At 47.5% G+C, this 16,942-nt stretch overlaps 3 protein-coding genes across 5 annotated transcripts; 1 reads left to right on the top strand and 2 right to left on the bottom strand.

The window, feature by feature from the left end:
• Positions 1–27: 27 nt before the first annotated feature.
• rbl2 (retinoblastoma-like 2 (p130)) lies at positions 28–11,563 on the bottom strand. Of its 2 annotated transcripts, none has more exons than XM_069528397.1 (22): positions 11,291–11,563; positions 9,811–9,941; positions 9,090–9,290; positions 8,779–8,843; positions 7,730–7,858; positions 6,438–6,598; positions 5,774–5,838; positions 5,295–5,466; positions 5,068–5,216; positions 4,641–4,753; positions 4,462–4,565; positions 4,221–4,358; positions 3,700–3,864; positions 3,522–3,624; positions 3,183–3,416; positions 2,906–3,105; positions 2,412–2,588; positions 2,247–2,318; positions 1,430–1,526; positions 902–1,134; positions 649–825; positions 28–541 (listed from the first exon to the last, which is right to left on the bottom strand). In XM_069528397.1, exons 1-22 carry the CDS (start codon positions 11,426–11,428, stop codon positions 374–376), a joined length of 3,192 nt encoding a protein of 1,063 aa, XP_069384498.1. In that variant the 5' UTR covers positions 11,429–11,563; the 3' UTR covers positions 28–373. The 2 variants fall into 2 exon arrangements, with proteins under 2 accessions (XP_069384498.1, XP_069384499.1); XM_069528398.1 differs by having other exon boundaries at positions 9,811–9,936; positions 11,291–11,497.
• On the bottom strand, positions 11,536–14,925 carry LOC109647239 (uncharacterized). Of its 2 annotated transcripts, XR_011243438.1 has the most exons (4): positions 13,920–14,925; positions 13,734–13,851; positions 12,710–13,252; positions 11,536–11,674 (listed from the first exon to the last, which is right to left on the bottom strand). XR_011243438.1 is itself a non-coding variant. In XM_069528416.1 (3 exons), exons 1-3 carry the CDS (start codon positions 14,702–14,704, stop codon positions 12,806–12,808), a joined length of 1,350 nt encoding a protein of 449 aa, XP_069384517.1. In that variant the 5' UTR covers positions 14,705–14,925; the 3' UTR covers positions 12,536–12,805. The 2 variants fall into 2 exon arrangements, 1 of the variants encoding a protein (XP_069384517.1); XM_069528416.1 differs by lacking the exon at positions 11,536–11,674 and having other exon boundaries at positions 12,536–13,252.
• Positions 14,926–14,941: 16 nt separating this feature from the next.
• mphosph6 (M-phase phosphoprotein 6) lies at positions 14,942–16,767 on the top strand. Its single transcript, XM_020113021.2, has 5 exons — positions 14,942–15,199; positions 15,455–15,567; positions 15,790–15,880; positions 16,135–16,238; positions 16,460–16,767. Exons 1-5 carry the CDS (start codon positions 15,002–15,004, stop codon positions 16,590–16,592), a joined length of 639 nt encoding a protein of 212 aa, XP_019968580.2. The 5' UTR covers positions 14,942–15,001; the 3' UTR covers positions 16,593–16,767.
• Positions 16,768–16,942: the final 175 nt, after the last annotated feature.

Here is a 16,942-nt window from a genome sequence, read left to right as displayed (position 1 = left end):
TGGTGGCCACACAGAAAACAAAGCAGCTCAGTTTACAGGTTTATTGTTTTACAGATAAAAATCAAAGGCATTAAAATAACTTTCTTTTCTTTTTACATATTTACACAAGTGACCTGACACATGTTTACACGTGATTGACTATCACGCTGTTTGTAGAATCATAAAATCACATGTTAGAAAACATACAAATTGTTTTAAAATAAAAAACACGCAGTGGTGACATCACTTCATGTAAATAATCAATAAAATCACACACGTACAGTTCAGTGTTAACATGTGCGTCTACCTGGCGTTAGTAATAAAATGAATAATAAAGTTGCATGACTGAACAAGCGTGTCACGTGACCAGAGATCTGTTATTTACAGTGTGAACTCAGTGGGAGGAGCTGCGGTCGTTGGCGACGTCCTGTAGGCGGCGCAGCAGAGCAGAGTGATTATCAGGACACACCCTCTTAGGAGACGTCTCATCCTCCAGAGTCAGACTGCGCTTCCTGGACGGTGTCTCTCCGCTCTGGATCATGCTGTTGATCTCCTGGAGACGCTGAGGTCAGAGGTCAGAGGTGAGTTATCATACATGTTAATAAAAACACAGCAACTCTCCATGTGACGACTGACTGTATATAAAGATGATCACGGGGGGGGGCTCACGTTAGGGGGGCTGCTGCAGATGTAGTAACAGATCTTGTCCCGGGGGGGTGTCAGCGTGGGGGCGGGGCCTGTCTTGTGTGGCGAAATGTAAATGGAGTGTTTACTGGACAGAAGCATCCGACGAGGAGAGCCGATCCTCAGGGAGGGGTCAGGACAAAGAGAGGGGGGGGGCTCCACCTGAACACACACAGACACACACAGTGAGTGGGGATGTGTAGCTGCAGATAAGGGTGTGAGTGTGACGCCGGCTCACCCCTGCGGACGGGGGGGTGGGTGAGTATCTCAAAGTGAACTGTCTCATCTGTTTGATGTAAACGTTGTTGTAGAAGTGGATCAGGTCTCCTCGCTCCTCCTCACTGCCCCCCCCTGGGGGCCAAGTGGCGGACTTTCTGTATGAGGCGTTGGTGGGAGGGGAAGGTGCACTGCTGTGCTGGGGGGGCGACAAGGTGATGCCGGAGCGAATAGGAACTGGACCGCTGTCTCCACCTGCAGGGGGCGTTACAAAAGACACCATCTATTTATAATGAAGGTGGAAAAGAAGCAGTGTTGTGTCTCTGAACAATCTCAGAACTGAGATGACAGTGGACTTCAGGAGGAGCCCCCCCAACACTGAGATTTCTTCTGATTGTAGTTTCAGGTTCGACTCCACAACCTCCTGAAGGAAACATCTGGCTGGTGGACAGAGCTTTTATTTTGACATGTACCCAAACAGGAAATACCAGAGGAACAAAACAAGGAGCTGAAAGAGACTCATGTGTTGGTGCAGTAAAGTTAATGGTACCTGGCTCATCACTGCCCCCTGTTGACGATCTCTGCTTGTTTGTGTTGTTGGTCGAGTGAAGCTTCCTCCTCCCTGAGATCAACACACTCCTGTACACCTGTAACACACACACACGCACGCACGCACGCACGCACGCACGCACGCACGCACGCACGCACGCACACACACACACACACACACGCACGCACGCACGCACGCACGCACGCGCACGCACGCACACACACACACACACACACACACGCACGCACACAAAATAATGGTAAGAATAAACTTTGGACCATAAAAGGTCAAACCAACAGAACTAAACTCAGGGGAAACTTAAATCGTGGCTGATCAGGCCGGTCAAACACAACAGGGAATACTAACATTTGAATAACAACCACAAAACATGCCACTAGACTGTAAAACGAACTAAGCAAAAATTATTACAAATCAATATCAAACCATTAACAACCAAAAATCTAAATAACAAAACAATGTCCCTCCTCATGATCATGACGAACATGTAAGAAAACTTCATTCACACAAACAAATTAATTTACAGAAACAAACTAAAAGTGTGCAATTAGCTCATTGTTCTGCTAATAACACCACTTCTTTATCTGTTACGTGTGTGTGTGTGTGTGTGTGTGTCTATTTATAGTTATGAGGCCAATTTTGGTTCTATACCATCATTGTGAGGACATTTTGTCTGATCCTAACAAATTCCAATGAGAGTTAAAATTAGGTTTTGGTAAAGTGTTAGGGGCGAGGGAATGCATTATGTCAATGAGTGTCCTCACAACTATAGAGAGACGTGCATATGTGTGTGTCTTACGCTGCTGCTCGCTTGAGGCTGAGACCGGTAACATTTCATAATATTCTGGAAGGATCTGTCTTCTTTGGTCACCTGAGCAAAGAAGACACACATTTACTCATATAGCACGCACACATGCGCACGCACACATGCGCACGGACGCACGCAACACACACACACTCACACCTTTGCCATGATGTAAACTGCACACATGAGGATCTGGTCGAGGTGTCGGTCCATCATCAGCTCAGTGCAGTGAACCAGAGAATATTCAAAACACGTCCAGATCTTCCTCCTCAGCTCGGAGGAAATGTCCAGTTTTGCACAAAGATCCCTGAGACGAACGCTCGCCAGGTGGTACACCTGTGAGCGGGAAACACACACACACACACCTGTGAGCGGGAAACACACACACACACACACACACACCTGTGAGCGGAAAACCCACACACACACACACACCTGTGAGCGAGAAACACACACACACACACCTGTGAGCGGGAAACACACACACACACACCTGTGAGCGGGAAACACAGAAACACACACACACCTGTGAGCGGGAAACACACGCACACACAGACACCTGTGAGCGGGAAACACACACACACACACACCTGTCAGGACACGGAGTAGGACCTGCTGACCCCGCCCCTGGAAACTGTGGCATTGTCTCGTACCTTCCTGAAGAACAGCGACAGTGACCCTTTCCTCAGAGGAACGCCTGCTGCTTTGGCAGCTGGTTTGCTGACGGCTGATTGGACGGTGAAGGTGCCAGTCAGAGTCCGGGCGGACAGCTGCTGCAGCGTGGCTCCGCCCTGTCCGGTCATGCTCACCTGGAGCGGGATGAAGGTGATTCCTCCGCTCTCATTGGCTGTAACTGCAGAGGTCAGAAGTCAGTGGTTGTTGATTGTTCTTGTCACTCATCTTGTCACTGTCAGTTAATCGTAGTCTCACCCTGGATGGTGGTGGAGGTTGCCATGGTGACCACAATCTGCCCAGCTGGGATGGCTGTGACGAGGCCGGCCTGTCCGGTCTTGGTGACGTTGGCCGGTGATGTGCTGGTGGCGCCGCCGGCGGAGGGTTCTCCTGTCTTACTGTTCGCTGGGTCCACAAACAGACGGCGGCGAGCCGGGACAGTGGGGGAGGAGCTGTAACGATCCAATAGAGTGGTGGGGGAGGGGGACACACCTGTGTGTGGGGGCGGATTATTTTATTACAATTTATTGTTGATGTTTGAAGAACGCAGCAGGAGACTGTCGGGTCTGTGTGAGAGGAAGTGATAGAAACACAAACCTGGGACGCTACTGCTGAGGTCAGGGCCGTGACTGAGGTGGCTGATGGGAGCGCTGCCCGAGCTGATGTCATCGTTTGGTTCCAGATACTGAGGAGGCATCACCTGAAACACGACACGTCCACACTGACACGTCTCGACTAATGAGTTGTGTGTTTGTGTGTCTGTGTGTTGACAGACCTGCTGACAGGACGGGACCTGGTCTTTGGCTCCACTCAGAATCTCCCACATCGGCGAGTCGCTGCTCCACACCAGACTCTCCAGAACCTGCTCCTCCACCTGGTTCAGGTGCTTCACCACCTCCCGAAAGAGACCCTGCTCCGAGCGCACCAGAACCTCAATCACCTGCAGACACACACACACACACACACACACACATCAGATCATGATTAACAAATTATTCCAGTTGAAATTCTTCACTGATGAACATCGTGGATATGGACTCCTACTGCACCAACACACATCAGACTGTGTTCTCACTCATCCACACACTTCTGACTCTCTGATGTCTCTCACTTACACATCCCACCAGTTCATGAACATACGTGTATAATATACATGTTAGTGGAGCTAAATAAATAACTTTTCATTGATCTATTTGTGTGTGGCCTCCCTGTTTGTTGCCTTGAGCCAGGTGGTAACAATACACACACACATACACACATACACACACACACACACACACACACACATGTTGATACCTTGTAGAAGTGATAAGCTGGGATCTGGAAGACATTGATGACGTTGGGGAAATCTCCTGGAGGTCTGTAGGAGAAGATGACAATCTCCAAACAGCAGGCGAGCAGCGAGCGGTGGAAGACGTCCTGCTCCAGAATACACTTCAACACACAAACACACTTTTTATATCTCTAACACCAAATTAATGCGGAGACAAATATTCAAGAGACACAGCTGTGAAAGGTGAGAAAAGACAATACTCACAGACAGGTCAGTGTCTCCCAGTATCATCTTTTCTCTCTCAATGATGGACCCCAGGATCCTGTAGTAGAGCGCCTCCGACAGGTGGAAATACTTCACTGCCAGGTCTGTGGTGATATGACGTTAGAGAGAAGCAGGCTGATCACAGACATCACAGAACTGATCATTAGTTGTTCATGTACCTTTACCCATCCCCTGGTTCTCTGTCCCGCTGCTCTCCACATGTTGACAGAAGAGGTCAAACATGTCCTTCAGGCGCTTCCTGATGACATCACTGGGGTCTCTGGCACATGTCCTGGGACAAAGGAAAAGGGACACAGCTTCTGTCATCGTAACACATGAGACCAAAGAACAGTAATAATAGTGACAGCTCTCAAGGTCCTGCATCTGAAATATTACTTCAATAAAAGTACTCAAGTAGGCTTCATGTTGTATCATGGTAAAAGTGCATGTCCCTGTGAAACTCAGTGGACTAAATATATTAAGTAGTGTAAAATATCAATACTCCGGTAAAGTTGTAGAAGTAAAGTAATGCAGTATTTAAATACAATAAAGTTTCCTCTTCAGAAACATAATTGACTCTGGTTTCATGTTACAGGTGAAACACACCTGAGAGTTTCTGCCAGTTTGGGGCTCGGACCCTGTTTGGTTCCTGAGAGAAGAGTGTGGAGGCGTCCGACACTCTTCATGGCAGATGTGAGCGGAGACGCCAGGCTGTCCTCCTGAAGGTACCTCCTCCCTGTCAGAGGGGTGGAAACCTGATGAAAAATTCACAGGAAGTAAAGTCACACAGAGTCAAAATCAGTAACTTAAGACACTTCAGTCTGTTGTCTCACAGTGAGGTTGGTGTGCAGCCTGTAGGTGGCGCTGTCCTGGTTTTCCACCCCCCCACAGAGGCAGGGCCCTGGGGTCCCAATGTCTTCACTCGCCCCATCGCCAGTGAAGATCCTCTCATCCAGACTCCCTGACGCCAAAACATGTTCATCATATACCCGGCTGAGAGACAAGCTGAGGGGGGAGACAGGAGGGGACACAGGAGAGTAGAAGACGGGAGGGGACACAGGAGGGGAGGGGACAGGAGGTGAGAGGACAGGACAGGAGGGAGGAGGTAGGAGGGGACACAGGAGGGAAGACATCATGTTTTCATGCTTTTTCTGAATGTTTGAATGAGTGTGTTTCTCTTTTAGACTTTGTAAAGATAAAGTTTCTCTTCTGGTAGAAAACGTGCTGTTGTTCAACTAAAGGAAAATATGTCCAACATGTAACATCACTATAATATAAACGAATGAAAACACTGTGTGAGTGTGACACTTACAAACTGTCCCCGAAGTTCATGGGGTCCAGAAAACCAGTGAGAGAGTCGTCTTTACCTCTGAGAATCTGTGGAGATCATCAGACCTGAGTTTGTTCTGAACCACACACTGATAAACAGATAAACATGGAAGACATGACGGCTGTGAAGACAAATCCTCTGGATCGCCCCCTGGTGGCTGGCTGCAGTATAGGTCATAAACTCGCCTCCTCTATGTTAACAGATGGGACATGGACCAAACTAAACCAAACTGCTAACCAGTGCAGTTTCCGTGTACATTTCTGTTTCCAGATTCGGTTGTGTACCTGTCACCATACAGCAACATTTTGTGTTTATCCTTAACGAGAGGTCCAACATGGGAAGGTTTTTTTACCTGTTGCCCATCGTCCTGTGGTTTTGCACAGTGTGAGTGTGTGTGTCTGTGAGTCCGGTGCGGGCTCAGTGTGTCTGTGCACACGGCACTACAGTCTCATGCCCTTTTATGGGCACTGGTGGGGCGTTTACTTATGCTCATTAGGAAAAACTGACATTTTACATTTACATTACATCCTGCATCATTTGTGCCACTGAGCAACAACAGGTCAGCTTGACAGTGAGAGTAAACACGTTCTTTCAGTGATGGATGACTGAATGATGAACCTTTGCTAAAGACAAACACGTGTTGTACCCGTTTGTGGAACAGCTTCTTGATGAAAGGTTTCCAGAAGTGTTCTTTGACTCCTTTGGCCTCGAGCACCAGGCCATCATGCAGTTCACACAGCTGCTCTATGAAGCAGAACGGACCTGACGACGGCCTGTAGTCTTTACAGCTGAAGTCCTCTGGTAGACCTGGTGGGGGGGTGACAAACATTCTGACCTCAAACTACTGCTGTGTTTTTATGAGCAGCTACAGCTGAGTCTGACCACAAGCTCCATACATTCAAATAGTATATCTTGTGATTTGACCTGATACAAATAACACTGAATTGAGTTCCTTTAGTTTTTGGGAGGTTTAATTTGGTTTAATTACATTTCATTTGTTTAGCACCAAATCATAATATACACATATATATATATATATATATATATATATACTCTTTAATAGAAGGTCAAGACCTTAAAATTCAGCCGTATTCAGAAATGTCCTGCGGAGGATCTCTGCAGTTTTCCTTTCACACATCAGGAGATTCTCCGCTCAGACTCTTCAACATAAACACAGAAATCTCCGCAGGATTCAGGTGAGGTGCAGCAGACAGAGGGAGGTTGTAACGTATTAATTCTGCTGCAGAGATCATGTTATCATGTTTACATCAGACCGTCATCAGATCTTTCTGTCTGTGTCTTCTACGTGTGTGTCACCACCTTTACTTCAAAGTGGAACCAACAGGGGATCTCCTGCTGTGTCTCACATCCACCTCTGCAGACTTTATACTCGGAGGCCAGCTTGAGAAATACCACCGAGACTCTGGAGGCTCTCGCTCAATGTGTTCAAACATGTCATCCAGAGACACTACGCAGATCAGTGGAGGTCTGAAAGCAGCTTTCGTCTGATTCCAGGGACAGAGATCGAATTTCATATAAATTGAACTTGACTTTAAATTGTGAAATTGTAGAGCAGGAAGTAAGACAATCAGCAGTGAGATGATATATATACCTATGGCCCAGTACACACCTGCTATTAACATCTGTCCCGAGAGATCCCATCACGAATGTGCAGCATGAAGTACATGTGTACACACCTGGTATTAACATGTCTCTCCTGTGATCAGATCTCACTTCCTCAAGCTCTACATGCAAATTAACATGTACGTAACATGTAGCAAGAGAGAGGTGGAGACGAGTCAGCAGTCCGAATGCAGATTTGACCAATTTAATCAAAGTATGGATCTTTATGTGATGAAAAAACCACATATTAAAACCAGGTGAGACCTTTTTAATCTTCTGCAGAGTTCAGGGATGCAGCGGAGCAGAGAGCAGTACCTCTGAAGTTTGGGTTGAGCAGATCTTTCCTGGCGTTGCACAGCAGTGCACTGGTGAAGACGAGGTCCAGAGCACACAGCAGCAGGTGGTACGAGTTCACCAGGTCATCGCTGATCATGGGGAAGTTTCCTTAATGAGAGAGGAAGAACATGAAACCACATGAGGGAATCATTGTGTCTGCAGCTCCAGACCAGCAACTCTGTCAAGAATCGGGTTTCACTGCCAAGCATGACACATACTAGGAATAAGCATAAAAATAAAAATATAAAAACAGGAACCAAAATTAGATATAAAAAATACGAAAAAGCACCAGGGGAGGAAAAACATTGGAAGTATACACTAGAGACTAGATTGTGCAAAGTACAGTTATTTGCCACATGGAGTTAAAGTGTCACAGGCAGAGACGTGTGTCCAGTGATATGATCCCAGCAGAAGTCGGGAAAAACTGTATTTGTGGCGTGAGGTCCTGACGGCCCGCAGCCTCCTGCCAGAGGGAGGGAGGGGTCAGCCATGATATGAACTGTGTAACATGTTGTGTAGTCATGTTGTGTAGTCACGTTGTGTGTGAAGCAGCAGATTGTCGACTCGTTCGCAACAACAGGAACATGTGGGGGACATTTAGGCGAGGGGTGGAGCCTGTAGAGCAGCAGGAGGCGGGACATGACATATAAACTCTGCAGCTCGTCCACACCGGCGTCGGCCCTCATCACCAAAACATCTGGAACCTCCTCGTCTTTCCAAGTGGACGTCTTCATCTTCTACGTTAACGGCTCCTCTTCTTCATCCTGAGACATTTGTGTTCTTCAGTTTTACGTCCGTCACGTGTTAGAAACCTCAGAGACACGCCCACTGGCTCACTGAGAAGGTTCCAGATGTCCAGAGACACTGACTCATACATTTGTTTTCACATACAGAACTTGCAGAACATGTGAGGAACACGTCTGTGGTTCAGTTCATGTCTGGAAAAACACCTGTCCAGCGTTAAAAAAACCCAACACAAATTGTTTTGACATCACTTCCTGCTGTTCTAAATGTTCTAGAGTTTTTACCTTTAGCGTGGACAAATAAAACCCAGCAGAAGTTGAAGACCTCGGTCACAGTGCAGGGATGACGTCTGGAAAACAAAGACATGAGTTACACATCACGGACTGAGCACATGCTTACATTAAACCTGTTAATGCATCAGTCATGTGTACAGATGTATAGATGCTAACTGGTCAGTCACAGTTCTTAATGAAGCAGATTTAAAGGCTCAGGAATCCTCCTCCAGAACAGAACCATGACTTGTCTCTGCTGATTAAAAGCTCACGTAACATCTGAAACTCATCATCAGTTGAGGTCAAAGGTCATGAGGTCCCACCTCTGTTTGCGGCTGCGGTGAATTCGGGGCGGCTCCTCAGACGGTGTCTTGAACATGGCTTTAAAGATGGGAACATACTTCTTGAAGATGACCGCGGACACTGTGAAGTTCCTCTCCAGCTTCTCTGTGCTCTGACGGAAATCCTGCGGCAGGGCGGCCATGTCCTGCCACTTCTTCATCTTATTAAAGAACTCGATCAGGCTGAAGTCGAGAACCAAACAGACAAGGTATAAGAGCAGAGCACAAAGTCACCAGTGCTCCACATACTGCGGGAGGAATATTCTGAATATTCAACTCAATGATTCATTGATTGGTGAACTAACTGATCTTAAAAATGAGAAACACTCAGATTAAACTGCATCTGTTCCACATTTGAACAATCGTCACTTTCTCAGTCTTTAGAACTCAGGTGGTTTAAACATGCGAGTAGTTCCAGGTGTTCCTGGTTCTGTAAAGCATTTTTCAGACCTGCTGGACATTCGGGAGGTTGTGATGTGAGAACTGAAATATCTCAACCTTCTATGTAAAGTTAAGATAATGTATCTTATGATTCGGCAATGTGCACACAATTTTTATTGAATGTGTTTGTCAGATGCTCTGGACATTTATTTGTGTTTATGTGAAACTGAAGACTTTTTAATATCATTGTTCCCTGGAAATATTATTTTCTGAGGTCATGAACGTAGATGCAGGGGGGTGCACAGATGCATCATGGGTGTACCTCATTTCTGAGCAGCGTAGGATTCTGGTTAGAGAGACATAGTTCCCCTCAGCGGTGCCTTTCCCCACCGTCGGCATCGAGGACCTGCAGGCCACATAGAGAGCACAGGCCAGCCAGTGCAGCTCACTGCCCTGAACACAAGGGGGCAGTGATATACAGAGAGGGGGAGAGATAAGTGAGGGGGAGGAAGAAAGAGGGAGAGATAGGATGGTGAGAAGAGGGAGAGAGGAAGAGAGAGGATGGTGAGAAGAGGGGGAGAGGAGGAGAGAGGAAGAGAGAGGATGGTGAGAAGAGGGAGAGAGGAAGAGAGAGGATGGTGAGAAGAGGGAGAGAGGAGGAGAGAGGAAGAGAGAGGATGGTGAGAAGAGGGAGAGAGGATGGTGAGAAGAGGGAGAGAGGATGGTGAGAAGAGGGAGAGAGGAAGAGAGAGGATGGTGAGAAGAGGGAGAGAGGAGGAGAGAGGGTGGTGAGAAGAGGGAGGAAGGAAGAGAGAAAGAGAGAGGATGGTGAGAAGAGGGAGAGAGAAACAGAGAGGAAGAGAGAGGATGGTGAGAAGAGGGAATAGGGAGGAGGAGAGAGAAAGAGAGAGGATGGTGAGAAGAGGGAGAGAGGAGGAGAGAGGATGGTGAGAAGAGGGAGGAAGGAAGAGAGAAAGAGAGAGGATGGTGAGAAGAGGGAGAGAGGAGGAGAGAGGGTGGTGAGAAGAGGGAGGAAGGAAGAGAGAAAGAGAGAGGATGGTGAGAAGAGGGAGAGAGAAAGAGAGAGGATGGTGAGAAGAGGGAGAGAGGAGGAGAGAGGGTGGTGAGAAGAGGGAGGAAGGAAGAGAGAAAGAGAGAGGATGGTGAGAAGAGGGAGAGAGAAAGAGAGAGGATGGTGAGAAGAGGGAGAGAGGGAACAAAAAGAGATGAGATTCTTCTCTTCTGACCATCAATGAAGCCAAAACCTCATTGACCTCATCCAGCTTCATTTAAAGATTCTCAATCTTTATTTACACACACACACACACACACACACACACACACACACACACACACACACACACACACAGACACAGACACACACACACACACACACACACACACACACAGACACACACCGGGCCGTCAGTGAGCTGTCAGTGATCCGTCAGTGAGCTGTCAGTGAGCTGTCAGTGATCCGTCAGTGAGCCGTCAGTGAGCCGTCAGTGATCCGTCAGTGAGCCGTCAGTGAGCTGTCAGTGAGCTGTCAGTGATCTGTCAGTGAGCTGTCAGTGAGCCGTCAGTGATCCGTCAGTGAGCTGTCAGTGAGCCGTCAGTGAGCTGTCAGTGATCCGTCAGTGAGCTGTCAGTGAGCCGTCAGTGAGCTGTCAGTGAGCTGTCAGTGAGCCGTCAGTGATCCGTCAGTGAGCTGTCAGTGAGCTGTCAGTGAGCCGTCAGTGATCCGTCAGTGAGCTGTCAGTGAGCCGTCAGTGATCCGTCAGTGAGCCGGTGTCGCGCCTCACCTCCAGGGTGAAGCTCCGGCTCATGGCGTCGTAGCTCCTCCAGGCCTCGGTGCTGGACTCCTCGTCCATGTTCAGGGCCCGACACAGCTCCTCGAACGCGGCCCGGGCTCCTCGCGGAGACTCGTCCTCTCCGCTCATCTCTGAACAAGATGGAGGTTCAGCGCAGAAGCTCGTGAAGCTGCTCTGACGCCATTTAAATCTCACAGTTCCTGCTCTGGACGCTGCGGACGTACGGAGAGCGCAGACGGAGCCAGTGGACGTCACTTCTGTACGTAGCTCACTTCATGAATACCAGAACCAGCGCGTCTCGCCTCGACAACCGGAAGCTGCGTTGCTGGCCGCGAAAGGGCGGGATCACCATCGTCTGTCCAATCAGCAGAGCTTCTGGTGGTTGGACAGGAAGTTCATCCGAAAACACGTCAATCTTCTTTTAATAGTTTTAATATATGAACACATTCACTTTTAAAACGTTCTTTTTAAATGAACCTCATTTTAAATGAGTTTGACATCTTCACTTCAGTAAAAATACAGACAGAGCAGGAAACACATTATTGTGGAAGAGTTAAATAAAATACACTCCATGTTTCAGTCTGTGTGTTTGTTCATAAATTCTGATTAAATAACTGTCTCCGAGATTTTAAATGCATTGAAATGTTCCATGGTTTTATAGCTACAGTTCTTAGTTACAATGTTCCGTCCGATTGTCACGTGTTAATTCTAAAAGGAGACGCCTTTTTGATTCTGAGACGAGAGATGATCCAGGAGGATACACCGCACCACACCTGACAGACTTTCTGTTTTATGTGTGACTCCCAATCCCATTCTCCTCCTCACTTAGGTGTTTGTCAATGGACACTGAGCTACACACTCAGTGTTTCCCTTACATGTATTTAGCAGCAGCGGAGTTAGGTGACATTTTCTAAATAACAACGAGCACCAAGTAGGCATTCATAGTTGTACGTAAGTGTGAGTGAGTTGCGCTGCAATTCCACTTGTAGTAACATTTTTGGGGAGGTGCACATGAGGGAAAGGCTTAGGCCTCTAGGTAGGGTACACATCTACGACGTAGAAGCATGGATTGTGCTTCAGACACACACGCACACGCACGCACGCCCTGGGCTGGCCTCGCCCACACTAAATTCATTAATAATACTAATAACACTTGCTTTACCTCAGCTGCTACAACTGCATCCTAAGGGAAACACTGATCAACAGGCAGAGCGCTGTTTAATCAGAAAAAAATAGTTTTATGAGCTCACATGTTTTTATGTAACATTTCAAGCTGTTAATAAAGGTTGTACAGTAAAAAGTACAATATTTCCCTCTTGTGGTAGAGTACAAAAATATAAATCAGCAGAAAATGGAAAACAACAAACAGACTGGTGTTCATCAGTGTTGGAGATGAATGGGTTAACACACCTCTAACCTGGGACGCATCACCATGGTAACCCAGCTGCCAAAGTTGCCGTCAGTGGTGATTTACTGAGCTGCTGTGACACTGAAGCTGCTCTCGGCTCAGTACTGCAGTATTGTCAACAGGTTGTAAGTAATGGTGTCTCTGATGACCTCGGCCGCGCAGTACGTGTCTCCTGCGTACCCTTCTGTATCAGGCTGCCTTAAATACGTTCCAGAAGGAGCCATGTCAACGTTCCACTCCGGAAGGAAACCATCTCCTCGAATTTCACAGATATTGTGCAGAACGCAGCATGCAGCGACGATTCTGGGCATCATGGAGATGTCAATGTCGCTCTTCTTCAGCAGACATCTCCAGCGTCCTTTCAGGCGGGTGAAGGCAGCGTCGACCACAGACCGGGCAGAGGACACGGTGTATGAGAAGCGACGCTGCTCAGGGGACAGCTGCTGCTCCTCACTGTAACCCTTCATCAGCCATGGCTTCAGAGGGAATGAAGCATCTCCGATCAGATGGACAGGGATCTCCACGCCGTCGGACAGGAGTGATCTCTGAAACACAGAGGTCAGGTTCAACTTCATGCGAGAAATAATCCATGTGTGAAGCAAAGACTCCACTAACATCTAAATTAGTTATCTGAAGCTGCCTCTGAGATGATGTTGTGACTGAGTGTTCCAGCTGCATGTAGTAACTTCACTGAGTCTACAGAATGCTGCTTCACGTGAGAAACACTAACTCCATTTATTTATTAAAACAGCTTGGAGGCCCTTCCAGAAACTGCAGTCTGAAAACAGCTGTATAGAACTTTAACTAAGAAAACAAACATTTTAATACAAAGGTGAACGACCTCCTCACATCTCCTCTGACCTCACATGACCTGACCTGACCTCACCTGACCTCCTCAGATCTCCTCTGACCTCACATGACCTGACCTGACCTCACACGACCTCCTCAGATCTCCTCTGACCTCACATGACCTGACCTGACCTGACCTGACCTCCTCAGATCTCCTCAGATCTCCTCTGACCTCACCTCTCTGGGGAACAGGTATCCGTCGGGCCGGTCCTCAGCTTTCAGATACAGGTCCGAGCTGCACAGCACCGTGGCGCTGCTGCTGCTTCCGGGCCAACCGGCGTACACATCCGTGAAGCTGCCGGGACAGAAACACACGTCACCGGGACGTCGGACCATGTTCATGTTACCAGACACGGTTCTTACCAGACGTTGTGGTCCACCACCGCCTGCAGGATGACGGAGTGCCAGCCGCTTCGGTTGATGTAGTGGTCGGGGTTCTCCCTCGGAGGAGCGATGGGGATGTGGGTCCCGCCGATGGCCCCGGCGCACTGCGGGTAGCAGCGGTCCTTGAAGGCCTGGAGGGTGTCGTCCAGCCGCGGGCCGCTGGGCAGCGACACGAAGCGGTGAAACAGCCGCTCCACGATGGCGCAGGCGACCTGACGCACGATGTTGCACACGGTGGCGATCCCCACCCCGAACATGTCTGCGATGGAGCGGTACTCCCCGGACCGGGCCAACCACCACAGTGTGATGGCCAGCCGGCGGCCCGGCTCGATCGGGACGCGGTAGTTCGTTTTGCGGCGTTTAATCGCCGGACCGATCAGTTCCAGCAGGAAGTCGAAGGTGGACCGGGACACACGGAACTGCGCCTTCCACTCCTCGTCGTCGAACGCTTCGGCCGTGGCCCAGAGGTTCTGCCCGGGGCCTCGGTCCCGGACCCAGACGGGTCTGCTGGTGGTGGAGAGGAGACTGAGCGCAGCCGCGATGGAAGACAGGAGGAAGGCTCTCCTCCTCCGCAGGTACTGCCTCCTCCGCCGTTCCCGTTCCATCAGCTCCCGCTGCCTCCGCCGCCGCAGCACGGCCGCCTGCAGCCGGTACAGCTCACACATTTGCGGGGCGAACACCGGAGGACCACCGAGGCTCAGCACGGAGCCCAGCAAAGCTGCTGCCGGGGCCGAGGCCGAGGCCTCCTCCGTGTCCGCCTCCATTTTCTACCGCCAGTAAACAAACCGCACGGCGCCTGTTTATGACGTAGCTGAGCGCGTTCACTTGTTTTTTCTGAACCCTTAAAATGAACTTTATTATGATCGTTATTATTGTTATTATTGTTGTTATCGTTATTATCGTTATTATTGTTATTATTGTTATGATTGTTGTTATTGTTGTTATTGTTGTTATTGTTATTATAAAAAACATTGTTTTTGGACATCGATAACATCAGAGGTAGATTAACTTGACTTCCGGGCCGCTCGACGTTCGTCTGCTTCTGTCTGTCAGAGCAGCAGATGCTCGTGGATTTAGCTGTTAGCCTGAAGCTAACTGTTCGCACCCTCTCTCTGTCTCACTCGCTCTGTCTCACCCTCTCTCTGTCTCACTCGCTCTGTCTCACCCTCTCTCTGTCTCACTCGCTCTGTCTCACCCTCTCTCTGGTGAAAATGTCCAGTGATTCAGTGAAACTTTCTAAAAACCTCTTGCGCATGAAAGTAAGTGAAGCTGTGTTTGCTAACTGATGCTAATATCGTTAGCAGCCGTCCTGGTTAGCCCGTTAGCAGTCGAGTCTTTATTTCCTCAGTAAAATGTTAAACATCGTCTGAAGTTTGTGATAAAGTTTAAACTTTACGTGTAAAATTAAAAAGTGAAACCTGCTGAACTAATGACTCTAATTGGAAAGAGAGGTTTCGTCTGTATACGTCTGTGTTTCTACTGTTATTAAAAGTTAACGTGCTGGTGATGTTCAGTTCATGCAGAGAGGTCTGGACGCTGAGACCAAGAAGCAGCTGGAGGAGGACGAGCGGAGAATCATCAGTGATGAGCACTGGTACCTGGACCTGCCTGAGCTCAAAGCTAAAGAGTGAGTCACAGATCAGTGTAAGAAGCAGAGCAGGACTTCTCACATGTCAGGATGAAGCCTCGTGTTCATACTCAACTATTTGAGTAAAATACTTAGTTACTCTCCACTGCTGTTGTCATGGTGATTTGTAGCGCAGGAAACAGTCTGGTGTCACTTCCTGTTTAGTGGAGATGTGATGATGTGAGGCAGCAACATGACGTCACGTTCTGCCCCCCCCCCCAGGAATCTGATCATAGAGGAGAAGAGTTTTGTTCCATGTGAAGATCTGAAGTTCGGTCGCTTGTCATTCAGAGGATTTAATCCTGAAGTGGAGGTTTGTCTCACTTTTCTTCTTCTCATGTGTGTCAGAGTTAACGTCGAAGACGGTGACACAACCGCTCAAACATCTGGAACAAGTTTCTTTACCTCTTCTTCCTCCTTTTCCAACTAATCAATAACTCATCTAATAACTCATCAAGACTCTTCTCACTGATTAAAGCTGAATAAATCGTCTCATGTGCGATATTTAAAGGTCAATATGTGAAAAATAAAAGTGAGGATGGCGACGTTTTTTATTGTCTGACACAGAAACTGATGATGTTGATGAATCCGAGAGACGAAGACAAAGCTGAGGAAGAGGAGGAGACGAGCAGGATGCAAACAGACGTCACAGATGAAGAAATGGCTCTGAGGTTGTACTTAAATAATTATTAATACATTTCATCATAGATTAAAATATTATATATATATATTTTATATTAAAAAAGTGTCATTCAACCTGTAAAAAAAGTTAAATCACAGATTTTTTTTCAGTTTGCAATTTAAGACGTTTATTCAGCTGCATGATTTTTTAATCAAACACCATAAAAGATGATTTTAACTGATTTGATACGATTTATTTTCATCGTTTCAGGTACGAGAGTTTGGTCGGGAGCATGAAGAGGAAGTTTGAGAAGAAGCGAGAGCGAGCATCGACGGACGAGGACGTCAATCAAAACATCGTAGAAACGAACATAAAGAAAATTTTTCTGAAACCTCAGGACTGAACTTACAGAACGCGTCTGCATGTTAATGATGTTTTTTTGACATAGTTGTGTTTTTCGGATGGAAGTGGATGTTATACATCCTGTCTTTACTTTTTTAAAGATTTATCTTTGAGAACCTGTGAGCGTTCAAATGTTTTCACTCATTAAAAATCAATCTCCTGTTTTTAAAATTTAATTTGGACTGATTTTTAATTGACAGGAGAGAAAACGAGAAACAGAAGATTCATTTGATTGAATGTTAAGTCTTTGCTCTGTCTTTTCACAATAAGAGTCTGTTCAGAGATCAAGTTAATTGAAGCTGATTCCACTTCCAGACTAATTTCTCGTTAAAAAAACCATTTACGTCATTG

The sequence above is a fragment of the Paralichthys olivaceus genome, chromosome 7, assembly GCF_024713975.1.
Source record: "Paralichthys olivaceus isolate ysfri-2021 chromosome 7, ASM2471397v2, whole genome shotgun sequence".
Classification (NCBI taxonomy): Eukaryota; Metazoa; Chordata; class Actinopteri; order Pleuronectiformes; family Paralichthyidae; genus Paralichthys; species Paralichthys olivaceus.
The sequence above is the reverse complement of the archived record's forward strand: the minus strand, read 5'-3'. Positions and strand labels throughout refer to the sequence as shown.

Coding starts and splice junctions, on each gene's coding strand:
- rbl2 (XM_069528397.1), bottom strand. CDS start 11,428: ATGAGCGGAGAGGACGAGTCTCCGCGAGGAGCCCGGGCCGCGTTCGAG. Junction 7,859..8,778: donor TTTATTTGTCCACGCTAAAG/GTAAAAACTCTA, acceptor TCTCTCATTAAG/GAAACTTCCCCATGATCAGC. Junction 4,566..4,640: donor GAACCAGGGGATGGGTAAAG/GTACATGAACAA, acceptor ATATCACCACAG/ACCTGGCAGTGAAGTATTTC.
- LOC109647239 (XM_069528416.1), bottom strand. CDS start 14,704: ATGGAGGCGGACACGGAGGAGGCCTCGGCCTCGGCCCCGGCAGCAGCT. Junction 13,852..13,919: donor GTGGTGGACCACAACGTCTG/GTAAGAACCGTG, acceptor CTGTCCCGGCAG/CTTCACGGATGTGTACGCCG. Junction 13,253..13,733: donor GATACCTGTTCCCCAGAGAG/GTGAGGTCAGAG, acceptor TCTGTGTTTCAG/AGATCACTCCTGTCCGACGG.
- mphosph6 (XM_020113021.2), top strand. CDS start 15,002: ATGCTCGTGGATTTAGCTGTTAGCCTGAAGCTAACTGTTCGCACCCTC. Junction 15,200..15,454: donor AAAACCTCTTGCGCATGAAA/GTAAGTGAAGCT, acceptor GGTGATGTTCAG/TTCATGCAGAGAGGTCTGGA. Junction 15,568..15,789: donor CCTGAGCTCAAAGCTAAAGA/GTGAGTCACAGA, acceptor CCCCCCCCCCAG/GAATCTGATCATAGAGGAGA.